The 13,755-nt window shown below is 43.8% G+C and overlaps 2 protein-coding genes across 4 annotated transcripts in view; one reads left to right on the top strand and one right to left on the bottom strand.

The window, feature by feature from the left end:
• ZNF18 (zinc finger protein 18) overlaps window positions 1-6,526 on the top strand; it is a 29,163-nt gene extending 22,637 nt beyond the window's left edge. For all 3 annotated transcript variants that reach the window (XM_044921598.1, XM_044921599.1, XM_021694690.1), the window contains exons 6-7: window positions 821-928; window positions 5,269-6,526. In XM_044921598.1, the coding sequence (XP_044777533.1) occupies window positions 821-928; window positions 5,269-6,047 (887 nt within the window). In that variant the 3' untranslated portion in view covers window positions 6,048-6,526. The remainder of the gene's footprint in view (window positions 1-820; window positions 929-5,268) is intronic.
• Window positions 6,527-8,830: 2,304 nt separating this feature from the next.
• Window positions 8,831-13,755, bottom strand: part of DNAH9 (dynein axonemal heavy chain 9) — a 357,089-nt gene continuing 352,164 nt past the window's right edge. Inside the window, 1 exon segment of the mRNA XM_021694498.1 lies at window positions 8,831-9,121. Within this exon segment, the coding sequence (XP_021550173.1) occupies window positions 8,894-9,121 (228 nt within the window). The 3' untranslated portion in view covers window positions 8,831-8,893.

Raw genomic sequence — 13,755 nt, 5'->3', positions numbered from 1 at the left:
TGCCGAGCAGGGAGCCTGATGCGGGACTCGATCCCGGGACTCCAGGATCATGACCCGAGCCGAAGGCAGTCGCCCAACCAACTGAGCCACCCAGGCGCCCCTGGAGATAGCATTTTAGTGAGAGCTTCCTTGTACTGGAAGGATTCCGTGTGCCCGGAACTGTCATGGCTGCATTCCATGTAGTCACTCCTAAATCTACGAGATAGGTGAGGGTCTTCCTGTGTTGGAGATGACCAAGGTGAGTGTCAGATCCAGCCATGTGCTCACTGTTACGTAGGCCGTAAGTGCTGAGTTAGGACAGAACTCAGTGTGGCTGACTGAGTCCACGCTCCGTGTCACTAAACGGCACTGTCCCAGCCAGCCGTTGGTGGGGCCCAATCACCGGGCCTTGCACCTGCCAGGTGGTATGGAAGCCCTTCTGGTCACCTGTCCAGACTCTTCCTTTTTGTGACCTTCACCATGTATCTTAGTCATCTTGTGAGTTACTGGGGTCTTGGAAGCTCCCAATAGCCTAAGATAAGTTGCTCTTTTTGTTGTTGTTAAAGATTTTATTTATTTATTTGAGAGGGGGAGAGAGAGAGCGCACAAGCAAGGGGAGAAGCAGTCTCCCTGTTGAGCAGGGAGCCCCATGCGGGGCTGGATCCCAGGACCCCGAGATCATGACCTGAGCTGAAGGCAGACGCCTAACCGACTGAGCCGCCCAGGCGCCCCAGATCCTTCATATTTCCCTTTCACAGTCAGATTGTACCTTTGAAGGACACAGCTTGGTCCCCAGTTCTCCCCATTCATCTAGGCTTCCTGTTATCTCTCTGCGTGCCAGGCATTTCCAGTTCCAAGTCTGATCTGACTAATTCAGCAGAATATGGGGAAGAGCTGGTGGGACTGCACCTTCCTGTTGGCGAGAAGATCCCAAGACCCACCTGCATGGGTGAGTGATCTTTCATTGGGCCTGAGCCATTTCTGACCTCCTGTCATTAATTGGAAGTGGTGGGGTAGGTACTAGGAGTCTATGACCTTGTCTGTAACGGGCCATGATCTGGTCAGTCCAGTAGGAGTGCTGACGCTGGGTCTCCCCATCTCTGGTTCGGGGCTGTCGATACATATATATGTCATCAAGGAGCAGAGACCACACATTGGACCTGCTGCTTCAGTCTTGTCTGCCGTGACAGCTTGCTTTCTCAGACAGAGTTAAGATTAGGACAGGTGGATACCAATACAGATATGAATCGAATCCACTACAAAAAGGTGACATAACAGCAGTTACTGCACTTCCTGACTCTGTCGTTTTCCTTCTTTCTTTATTCTGGTTCTAGCGAAATGAATACTAATTAAGACAAAATAAACGGAAAAACATGTTTAATCTCTGAGCACCTAACTTTCACTAAACAGCAACGACAAACACTTCCTATAAGTCATGTATTTTAAGGCTGGAGAGGAAGAGCTATGTGACCTTGTTCTGTTGTAATGTAGCAATCCCCCTTTGTTCGCTGCACTCTGTTTAAAACATTGCAGTCACGTAACACCTACCTGTCATGCTCACCTCCACACCCCCCCTTCTCTGTAGACCAAAGATCCCAGAACTGTGAAGGAAGAAAAGGGCCAGGGATGACAGTTGCATGACAAGTCATTCTTTCTCCCCAGTGGAATTGAATTAATTATTATCCTCTGCTAATATACTACAGAGACAGCAAGCATCAAATGAAACGTAGGATTTTAATTCTAACTGATATATTTATCATAAGACTATTTCACAAGGATTCCTTTGGAGCAGTATTTTTCAAACTGTGTTTCATGACTAATCAGTGTATTGTGAAATCATCTTCTAGGTTGCAGCAAGCATTTAAAAAATTGCAATGGTAAGACCGAATAGAAAATACCAGAATGCAGGTAGAAAATCTCAAATGTCAGGGTAGGTAGCATTTCAGGAAATTTTTGTTATAAATATGTGTGTTCTGTATTTCAGTATAAACATATTTCTTACTGTGGGTGGCAGACAAAAAAAAGTTTGAAAACGCTGCTTTAGAGGTTGTTGCAATAGGGTTTTTGTTTTAATAGATTCAGGTTCCCAGCAAAGTTGAGTGGAAGGGATTTCCCATATGCTCCGTGGCAGACGGACTTTATATGTGATATATAGTGATACATACGATGATAGATTTGTGATCTATAGCTCACGTATCCCCACTCATTCTTTTTTTTTTTTCTTTCCCTCCTCCTTCAACCCACCTGCTGACATGGTCCCCTTAGATCTTAACTTGAAAGAGACGCAGAGCGTCTATAAAGCTAGCCTGCCTTAACCGGGCAAAGAGATGCCATTGTCGGTTCCTGAAAAAGAGGCTCTGTAGGAAGAGAAGCCAGGGAGGTAGACATGTGCAGGGTGGACTGGAAGGAATGCTTGAGGAACCCTGTGGAAAGTCGATGCCAGAGCCAGGGGTGCAGGGACGGGCCCGGACTAGTGTGGGAACAAGTAACAGGACCCGAAAGGGCTGGTCCCATCTGAAAGACGCAACAGTTAGCTGGTCTCTACCAGATCTGGACTCACACCAACGGGGCAGAAGTCTCGGGAGAGAGCATGTATGCTGTTTGACCATATGGAAGAATGGTTCCTAGTTAAAGCAGGCCAGCAGGGGAGTAAACCTCAGAAAGCCATGTACTCTGATCAAAATCCCAAGGGATTTGCCCTCCCACCCCCAAAAAACTATTTAGGAAAATGAATCTTCAGTAGTTATCTGGGAGAATACTGCAAGAATACAAAAGAGTCTTGGAAGAAGAATGTTTCATCAACATTAGATCTATAAATGTTAAGAGTCTGTCATTTTAGTCTGGCTGGCTCAGTTGGTGGTGCTTGCGACCCGATCTCGCGGTCATGAGTTCGAGCCCCACATTGGGCGTGGAGCCTACTTAAAAAAAAAAAAATCTGTCATTTTAGAAAGGTGAAGTCATTAAAATGATGGGATACTGATATAAAAATAGCCTCACAGACTGATGGAACAGAAAAGGGAGCCTCAGAAGAGACACTGGTCTGTATGAGGATTTAGCATGTGGCGGGGGAAGAGGGAGCGCAGATCCATGGGAGGAGGGGTTCTTCATGAATTAGTTTAAATTTGATGAAAAAGATATGTGAAAATAATAATAAGGAAGGATGTGGGTGAATATTTGACTCACGTCTGGGCCGGGGAAGATTTTATCAATATAAAAGCCACGGAAGAAAACTGTTAAAGGAAAAGATTGATAGAGTTGAGTATATTTAAAAATAAAAGACCCCCACAACTTACACATATACATAAATAACTCCAAACATGAATAACCCCAAACAAAATTAAGGTAACTAAATTGGTGAAAAATATTGTTCAAAAACACGACAGATTAATGATTATTTTTCTTAATATGAGAGAGTTAATGCAGGTTAATAAGAAAAAATGACTTTCCCAGTAAAAAAATGGACAGGAGTCTTATGAAAAATAGCTCATAAATGTGAAAAAGTCATCCTTCATTAACTAAGGAATTAAAATTTATAGCAATGAAAAGCTTACTTCTTTCACCACTCTCAGTGGCCAGTATTTTAGAAATACTCAGTATTTAAGTATCGAACACTCCCCTTCGCTTAGCCCAGCTAAGCGGGAGGGCGCAGTCTTTCTGGAGATGGATTTGCCAGTCAGTGTCAGGAGCCTCAGAAAGAGCGTCACGACTCTTGACACGGTAGTAACACTTCAAGGAACCTGAAGTGGTCAGAAATGTGGGCAAAAATGGATGAAGAAAAATCGCAGCATTATTTATAGCAGCCAAACCACAACAAACAACTTTGATTTCCACAGTAGGAGAATTCAGTAAGTCAAGTGCTTAGTATTATGTGTTTATGGTGACGTCTCCATGATGGACTATAATTCAGCTTTAAAAGGATATTTATAAAGGCTTCTTTAAAGACAAGAGAAAAGTACCTTTGTCATTTGAGAGGAGTATGTTCTAAGACTCTGTGAATTAACAAGTCAGGTAAAGTTGTTAGCAGATTCCGGGGTCTCTAACAGATAATTTGAAGACACTAATACAGGAAAGAGAAAGGATCTAACCCTAACCCTAACCCTAATTTATAAAAGTTGGACACAGGTTCTGCCACCAAAATAAAAGCTTTTACTCTATGTATCATTTAGTGGTAATAACCAAAAACTTAAGTTAGGAGAAAAACAATCTTTTTTTTTAAAGATTTTTATTTATTTGAGAGAGCGAGCGAGAGCACAGAGGGAGAGTGAGAGGGAGAAGCAGACTCCCAGCTGAGCAAAGAGCCCCTTGTGGAGTTCGAACCCAGAACCCTGAAACGCTTACCGACTGAGCCACCCAGGCACCCGGAGAAAAACAGAATTTTAACTGTTAACCCGAGTTAGTGAAACACAGGGAATGCTGCATTCAGGCACAGACTGAGGGATCCACTTCGGCGCCACAGCCTCACTGTGCATTAAAACCACACAGTAAAGTGACACATTAATGCATTTCATGAAGTTTTAGGTGACTTGTGAATGGGAGAATCCATGTGAAATTGGTAAATGCCGCCATTTACAATTTAAGTGCCACAAAGCCAGGTATGGAACTGTGTATACAGTATGATATCAATTATGTAAAAAAAGAAAGAAAAGCACGCACATATGTAAACTATACATATGTCTAGATTAAACAAACACCGGAAGGAAATGTATAATCATGGTTGCTACCTCTGGGTAGTATGACTGAGGTTGGATTGGTTTTCTTCTGTTTTTCTCTCCAAATTGTTTTTAATGATCAGACTTATGTTTTATGTAGAACCAGATGAAAACGAATCCTTTTTCAAAGTAACACCCTTATATAATACCCTTGTTTTTCCTGGGCCTTGAGAAATGCATGCTGCTCGGGGTGGCCTGGCTGGCTCGGTCGGTGGAGCGTGCGACTCTTGATCTCGGAGTTTTAGGTTCAAGTCCCATGTTGGCTGTGGAGATGACTTAAAAATAAAATCTTAAAAAAAAGAATGTGACTCATTTACGGGGGCAGGGGCGGTCGGCAGGACCCTGTGTGCACCCCCTCTGCTGTCAGACGTTCTCCTCAGCCCCAGAGCTGGATCACTTAGCCTGGACCCCAGCAGTGAGTGCCAGGCGCTCGGGCTGGATGATGATATCCTTCCTCACTCACTGATGCTCCCTTGACAAGAAGAATTAATGTTTCATGATGAACCTTTTTTCTTCATACCAGTTAGAAAACAGGGCATCCCATTGATTGAATGATTTCAAATCTTCTTTCTTCTTCCAGGAGACAGGCAGGAGAATGACAAAGAGAACGTGAATTTGGAAAATTGTAGAGGCCAGGAAGCTTCTGATGTCTCCTGTCAAGCGTCAGGTGAGGCACCTTCTCAGGTGTCCTTGGGTGGCCTCGTCAGTGAGGATGAACCGAGATGCTTTGGAGAAGGGGACAGTCTCCCCGAGCCTCCAGAAAACCTTCAGGGTGAGGGGCCAGCGAGCCAGCTTTCGCCCCATGGAAGGAATTCTGGGAAACAGCATTTGGCTAATCCCCATCCGGAAGAACTGTCCCTGCTGTGGCTGGAGGAGAAGAGAGAGGCCTCTCCGAAAGGGCAGCCGAGAGCCCCCATGTCCCAGAAACTCCCCACCTGCAGGGAGTGTGGGAAAACCTTTTATAGGAATTCTCAGCTGGTTTTCCACCAAAGAACTCACACTGGAGAGACGTACTTTCAGTGCCCCACCTGCAAAAAAGCCTTTCTACGGAGTTCAGACTTTGTGAAGCATCAGAGGATCCACACGGGAGAGAAGCCTTGTAAATGTGATTACTGTGGGAAAGGCTTTAGCGACTTCTCGGGGTTGCGTCACCATGAGAAGATCCACACGGGAGAGAAACCCTATAAATGTCCCATCTGTGAGAAAAGTTTTATTCAGAGATCCAACTTCAATCGACATCAGAGAGTTCACACAGGAGAGAAACCGTACAAGTGTTCCCGCTGCGGGAAGAGTTTCAGCTGGAGCTCGAGCCTTGATAAACATCAAAGATCCCATTTAGGAAAGAAGCCCTTTCAGTAGTCAGGCTCTCTTAGCCCAGTTCTGGCTCTGGTCCTTTTAAAAATACTTCGTTCCATCTGGAGAAATTGCAGCTCTTAAAGACCAGCCCTGTTCTCTCTTTTTTTATCATCGTGGATGAGAGAGGAGAGTTACCTGAACACGGCTTTGGACTGGGAGGACATGGTGGCCTCTGGGTTGGATTTTGCCTTGGTTAATTTTCTTGCTTGTGTGTCAGGAGAAAAGTCTTCATCTTTCAGCTCATTTCTTGTTTTGGAGATCCTGTGTTAAAAGTGCTGTCTGGGGAGAGTTTAACTGGATGAGGGGCAGTTGCTGCTCATGGGAAGGACCTCAGGTCAGCTCTTTAGGTTGGGGGTCCTAGAGCAGATCTCTTGTTACAGAAGGGGCAGCGGAGAGGGCCAGGGAGCTCCCGTGTGTTCCTTGTCACACAGGTACAAAAATTAACTTCAGGTGTCCCTCGTTTTAAATAAACTTAACGTCACTCCCTATCTTATTTGTGTCTCTAGTGTCGACTTTGTTTTAACTGTAACTCAAAGTGCATTTTCTCATAGAAGACCCTAAATGGTGGTTGAGCTCCTGATCATCCTGTACAAACTTACCAAGTTTATCAGTCAGCTGAACAGTAATAGGAAATTGCTAACCTGGTGTCCAGGTGTGAGAACTCGGTTAGTGCTGGGCATTCTTTCTCTCGGGTAAGTGTGTCATGCCTGGTGTCCTTCTGAGCTCACCTCCCACTTGCTCAGCTGCCGCAACCTGTCCCTCTTTCTCCCGGCTGTCAGTTTTCCAAAGTGGTGTGTGCTTTAAAATGATTTTTTTTTTTCTTAAGTAGGCTCTGTGCCCAGCGTGGAGCACAACGCGGGGCTTGAACTCACGGCCCTGAGATCGAGACCTAGGCTGAATTCAAGAGTCGGATGATTAACCGACTGCGCCACCCAGGCGCCCCTAAAATGATCTTCATTATTTCATTTGGTCAGTAGGTATTAGGAGGAAGTCAGTAGTATTGATCTACTTTCAGTTCTGTCTGGAGGTGTGACACGGAGATCTAACCTGCACACTTGTCCTTTCTTCCAGATCACATGCCCCAAGGGTCCTGTTCTCAGAGTGAGACTTCCGTCTTCCTTCCGTCTTGGTCCTCCTCTCGCCTGCGCTTGTTTTATTGTTGCTGAGGACCAGGAAGGATGAGGCTCCTGAGGAGGGCAGAGCTCTCTTCCTGCAAACAGATTAATCTGTAGGCAGGAAACTGTAGGTTGTTGGCAAACCATGGCAAGTATGTTACAGGTTGATGAGGAGAGACAAAACTCAAGTTGGAATTCCTGGATTCCAGAGGAATTTTATTAATTCCCTTATGGCATGGAGGTGAGGAGTAAGGCCCCTCATTAGGGGGGGCAGGAACCACAGGGCAGAAAGCAGGAAAATCATGGAGGAATTAGCATTTGATTTTGTATTCGATACAGCAGAGATTTGTAGGGTGTTGGGATTATATTTATTTACTTATTTACTTATTTATTTGACAGAGCACAAGCAGGGGGAGAGGCAGAGGGAGAAGCAGACTCCCCGCTGAGCAGGGAGCCGGACTTGGGGCTCCATCCCAGGACCCTGGGATCACAACCTGAATTGAAGGCAGACGCTTAACCGACTGACCCACCCAGGTGTCCCGGGATTTTGTTTTAGATCAGCAGTTCTGCAGGTGTGTTCCCTGGACTGGCAACATCGGAAGTCTGTTAGACTTACTGAATCATAAATTCTGAAGGGTGGGGCCCAGCAGTCTTTGTTTTAACCAACCCCCCAGGGGGACTCTGATGCCTGCTCAGGATTTAGGGCCACTGTTCTAAATCATAATTCATTAAGGATATGTAGGATTAAGGATTCTAGAAGGAATACTGGGCCCTCCTGGACTCTTCTTAGCACACAGGCCTCCCTATAAGAGCTCTTTAGAAATCTGGAACTCTTTGGGCTTCCAGTGAAAATTTGTTCTGCAGAGAAAAATCTAGAAGACTGTTAGGTTCAAAAGCTTTAGGTGAAGAGTTTCTCCATGGGTCCCTCTTAAATGATCTGAAGGATGATAGAGATACAAGGAAACAACCTAACTCCTTCACAGTTGTGTTCTCAGCGAACCGTAGGTGTTTGACAAATTGAAGGCGTGTGTGAATTAATGAAGGATAAATATCATGTGTATACTTCCCTTATCCTCTAGAGCAGTGATCAGCAAAATATGGCCCCCCACCTGTTTTTGCAAATACAGTTTTATTGGAGCCCAGCCACACCCACTTATGTAGGTGCTGGGGCCACTTTGGGCCCACAGTGGCAGCACTGAGTCATTGCAGTGGAGACAAATGCCCCGCAAAGCCTGTCTGGCTCTTGACAGAAAAAGTTGGGTGATCCCTAATCCAGAGGACTATTTCTCAAACCGTGCTGTGCGTACGTATCACCTGGGGAGCTCGTCAAAATGCAGACTCGGGGGTGATGCTGAAGTGTCTAGTCCACAGAGTAGCTGGGAGCTTGAGCACTGAGTTCGGTGCCGCGCACCAACATCAGGGCTCAAGTGTTTGTGGTTCGTTTCTCTTGGTCACTTCAGGATCACTTATGACTCTGCCGCTCTCAAAGCTGGGGCCAGACACACTTGAAGAATCAATCACTTTATTAGGAGAGGTGCAGTGTTTTGAAATGCTTCTCCCCTAGTTCCTGGGTCTGGACACCTCCAGCTCTGCCTTCTCTCCAGGTTCCCTACAAGAATTCTACAGAATTGTGAGTACGTGTGATTCCTTATCTCTGCGTCTCCGTCTCCCCTCACCCACTTGTCCTGGGCAGCCTCCAGCCCCGCCTTGTTTTCTTAGTGGTTCTGCAGGCAGCTAAGTCTGGAGAAGCAAAGCGACTCCAGCTAGAACCCACTTAGATGGCTTCTCCTTAGTCTTCAGGTTGAAAGTCCACACGTAGGTGGGTCCCCGCTGACAAGTCTTGTACACAGGACAAGGGTAGATGCTGCGGCAGTCCTGCTTATCTGCAGGAATGGCCTTGATGAACATCACAGGCATGGGGGGTGTCAGATCCTTCAGCTTTGCCTCTGTAATGATCCCAGCCTGAGGACAAGAACAGGAAAAGAGCCAGCTTAGATCAGACCCAGAGCCAGCCTTCTGTCCACAGACTTAGTAGCTGAGAGCCTGGGAATGCCTGCTGCCTTTCAGGTTCGCTCAGCAATCCACGTTGGAATGCATCTGAGATGCGGAAAACATATTTCTACTGTTTTCCAGCCTAAATCACTTTTTGAAGGCAAATTCTAGAAGTTGTTACATGCCATATACAAATTAATCCCTTTGAAACTTGTCTCTTTATATTTTTTCACCCATTCATTTCATAAGCATGTCAGATGCAACTGTTTGCCAGATGTCGTCATGCTAGGTGCTAGGGTTTTAAAGACGAGTAAGACACAGTTCCTGCCAGCAAATGCTTTAGATGAGTTTGGTGATGTCCTGTTCAGTTTCATATGGGACCTCACCACCCTCAAGAACATTTTGACTTTTTGAGCAGAGTTATGTTCTCTCTTGTAGTCATGTGATAGGGAGCTAACTATTCTGTAGCTTCCCAGCCTCTGTGGTTTTCTGAGATGTCCCATTAGACTGATCTAGGACGTTTTTTTTTTTTAATTAATGAATTTATTTATTACTAGTCCTGAGAAATGTTCTGAGGAACAAAAGGGTTCCCTCATCAAACAAGCTTGGGAAATGGTGCTTACCAATACTCTGGGCTTGAAGCTTTATAGTGCATGCTAGCACACTGAAGACAAGAAATCCTAGCAGTAAAGAAAAGAGATGAACTTTATTTAACCTGGGGTTCCCCAAACTTATTTGACCACAGGACTCTTTTCTTTGCAACCTATTTGTTTCCCATGGCACTAGTGTTTTATGGAGCATACTTTGGGAAGTGTTGATATAGAGTGATCACAGATTCCTTGCTTTTGTCCTGGTGATTCAGCGCCTTCTCCTATGGATAGAACTTGGTTCATTTTCCATGAAATTTATTTAAAGAGGAGAATGTGCCTTTTCAGTTCTATTAGAAGTTGGTATGAGGTATGAAGAATAACAGAACTAAGGTAAATGGTGGGGACCCCCTTAAGTCCAACAACCGAGTGTTTATGGCAGGGAGTGGGAGCAGGGGTAGGATCTTTCTTTTTTCCCCACATACCATAAAACCAACCCTTTTAAAATGTACAAGTCAGTGTTTTTAAATTACAGTCCATCACTTTGTAATTCCAGAATATTTTCATCACTCCCAAAAGAAACTAACCATTAGCAGTCACCATTAGTATTAGGGTATTGATGTCTCAAGTTATTGTGGTTGAATTCTCTATTTGAATGGCATATTTGTTTCTATCTCTTTATTTTCAACCTATTGTGTCTTTGAATCTAAAGTGTATTGCTCCACTTTTTTCAAAGAAATGGAACAAATAATCCTAAAATTTGTATGGAACCAGAAAAGACCCCGAATAGCCAGAGGAATGTTGAAAAAGAAAAGCAAAGCTGGCAGCATCACAATTCCGGACTTCCAGCTCTATTACAAAGCTGTCATCAAGACAGTACGGTACTGGCACAAAAACAGACACATAGATCAATGGAACAGAATAGAGAGCCCAGAAATGGACCCTCAACTTTATGGTCAACTAATCTTTGACAAAACAGGAAAGAATGTCCAATGGAAAAAAGATAGTCTCTTCAACAAATGGTGTTGGGAAAATTGGACAGCCACATGCAGAAGAATGAAACTGGACCATTTCCTTACACCACACACAAAAATAGACTCCAAATGGTCGAAAGACCTAAATGTGAGACAGGAGTCCATCAAAATCCTAAAGGAGAACACAGGTGGCAACCTTTTCGACCTCAGCTGCAGCAACTTCTTCTAGAAACATCACCAAAGGCAAGGGAAGCAAGGGCAAAAATGAACTATTGGGACTTCATCGAGATAACAATCTTTTGCACAGCAAAAGAAACAGTCAACAAAACCAAAAGACAACCGACAGAATGGGAGAAGATATTTGCAAATGACAGATAAAGGGCTAGTATCCAAAATCTATAAAGAACTTATCAAACTCAACACCCAAAGAACAAAGAATCCAATCAAGAAATGGGCAGAAGACATGAACAGACATTTTTCCAAAGAAGACATCCAAATGGCCAATAGAAACATGAAAAAGTGCTCAACATCGCTCGGCATCAGGGAAATCCAAATCAAAACCTCAGTGAGATACCACCTCACACCAGTCAGAATGGCTAAAATTAACAAGTCAGGAAAGGACAGATGTTGGCGGGGATGCAGAGAAAGGGGAACACTCCTACACTGTTGGTGGGAATGCAAGCTGGTGCAGCCACTCTGGAAAACAGTGTGGAGGTTCCTCAAAAAGTTGAAAATAGAGCTACCATACAATCCAGCAATTGCACTACTGGGTATTTACCCCAAAGATACAAACGTAGGGATCCGAAGGGGTACATGCACCCTGATGTTTATAGCAGCAATGTCCACAATAGCCAAATTGTGGAAAGAGCCGAGATGTCCATCAACAGATGAATGGATAAAGAAGAGGTGGTATATATATATATATATATATATATATATATATATACACACACACACACACACACACAATGGAATATTATGCAGCCATCAAAAGGAATGAGATCTTGCCATTTGCAACGACGTGGATGGAACTGGAGGGTGTTATGCTGAGCGAATAAGTCAATCAGAGAAAGACATGTATCACATGACCTCACTGATAGGAGGAATTCTTAATCTCAGGAAACAAACTGAGGGTTGCTGGAGTGGGGGGTGGGGTGGGAGGGATGGGGTGACTGGGTGATAGACACTGGGGAGGGTATGTGCTATGGTGAGTGCTGTGAATTGTGCAAGACTGTTGAATCTCAGATCTGTACCTCTGAAACAAATAATGCAATATATGTTAAGAAAAAAAAGATAGCAGGAGGGGAAGAATGAAGGGGAGGAAATCAGAGGGGGAGACGAACCATGAGAGACGGTGGACTCTGTAAAACAAACTGGGGGTTCTAGAGGGGAGGGGGTTGGGAGGATGGGTTAGCCTGGTGATGGTTATTAAAGAGGGAACATTCTGCGTGGAGCACTGGGTGTTATGCACAAACAATGAATCATGGAACACTACATCAAAAACTAATGATGTAATGTATGGTGATTAACATAACAATAAACAATTTTTAAAAAGTGTATCGCTTGTGGACAGCGTACAGTTGAATCAGAAAAATCCATTCTGCCATTCTCTGCTTTTTAACTGTAGTGTTTAATCTATTTACATTTAATGTAATTACTGATAAGGTAAGGTTTACATCTGCCACTTGATTATTTGCTATGTTTTCTGTCTTTTTTGTTCCTCAGTTTCTCCTTTGCTTCCTTCTTTTCTGTTCAGTAGATATATTTTAGTGTACCACTTTGATTCCCTTATTCTTTTATTGTTTTATTTATTTTTATTAGGTTTTTAAATTTTATTTTATGTTAGTCACCATACAATACATCATTAGTTTTTGATGTAGTGATCCATGATTCATTGTTTTCTTGTAACACCCAGTGCTCCATGCAGTATGTGCCCTCCTTAATACCTATCACCGGGCTAACCCATCCCCCCACCCTCCTCACCTCTAAAACCCTCAGTTTGTTTCTCAGAGTCCATAGTTTCTCATGGTTCATCTCTCCCTCTGATTTCCGCCCTCCTTCATTTTTCCCCTCCTTCTCCTAATGTCTTGCATGCCATTCCTTATGTTCCACAACTAAGTGAAACCATATGATAATTGACTTTCTCTGCTTGACTTATTTCACTTAGCATAATCTCCTCCAGTCCCATCCATGTTGATGTAAAAGTTGGGTATTCATCCTTTCTGATGGCTGAGTAATATTCCATTGTATATATGGACCACGTCTTCTTTATCCATTCATCTGTTGAAGGACATCTAGGCTCTTTCCACAGTTTGGCTATTGTGGACATTGCTGCTATGAACATTGGGGTGCATATGGCCCTTCTTTTCACTACGTCTGTGTCTTTGGGGTAAATACCCAGGAGTGCAATTGCTGGGTCATAGGGTAGCTCTATTTCTAATTTTTTGAGGCATCTCCACACTGTTTTCCAAAGTGGCTGTACCAACTTGCATTCCCACTAACAGTGTAAGAGGGTTCCCCTTTCTTCACAGCCTCTCCAACATTTGTTGTTTCTTGCCTTGTCAATTTTTGCCATTCTAACTGGTGTAAGGTGGTATCTCAATGTGGTTTTGATTTGAATTTCCCTGATGGCTAAATGATGATGAACATTTTTTTATGTGTCTGTTAGCCATTGGTATGTCTTCTTTGGAGAAGTGTCTTTTCATGTCTTCTGCCCATTTTTTGACTTGATTATTTGTTATTTGGGTGTTGAGTTTGAGAAGTTCTTTATAGATCTTGGATACCAGCCCTTTATCTGTAGTGTCATTTGCAAATATCTTCTCCCATTCTGTGGGTTGCCTCCTTGTTTTGTTGACTGTTTCCTTTGCTGTGCAGAAGCTTTTTATCTTGATGAAGTCCCAAAAGTTCATTTTTGCTTTTGTTTCACTAGCCTTTGGAGACGTATCTTGAAAGAAGTTGCTGTGGCCGATGTCAAAGAGGTTACTGCCTCTGTTCTCCTCTAGGATTTTGATGGATTCCTGTCTCACATTGAGGTCTTTCATCC

Source organism: Neomonachus schauinslandi, chromosome 15 (assembly GCF_002201575.2).
Source record: "Neomonachus schauinslandi chromosome 15, ASM220157v2, whole genome shotgun sequence".
In the NCBI taxonomy this organism is placed as follows: Eukaryota; Metazoa; Chordata; class Mammalia; order Carnivora; family Phocidae; genus Neomonachus; species Neomonachus schauinslandi.
The sequence above is the reverse complement of the archived record's forward strand: the minus strand, read 5'-3'. Positions and strand labels throughout refer to the sequence as shown.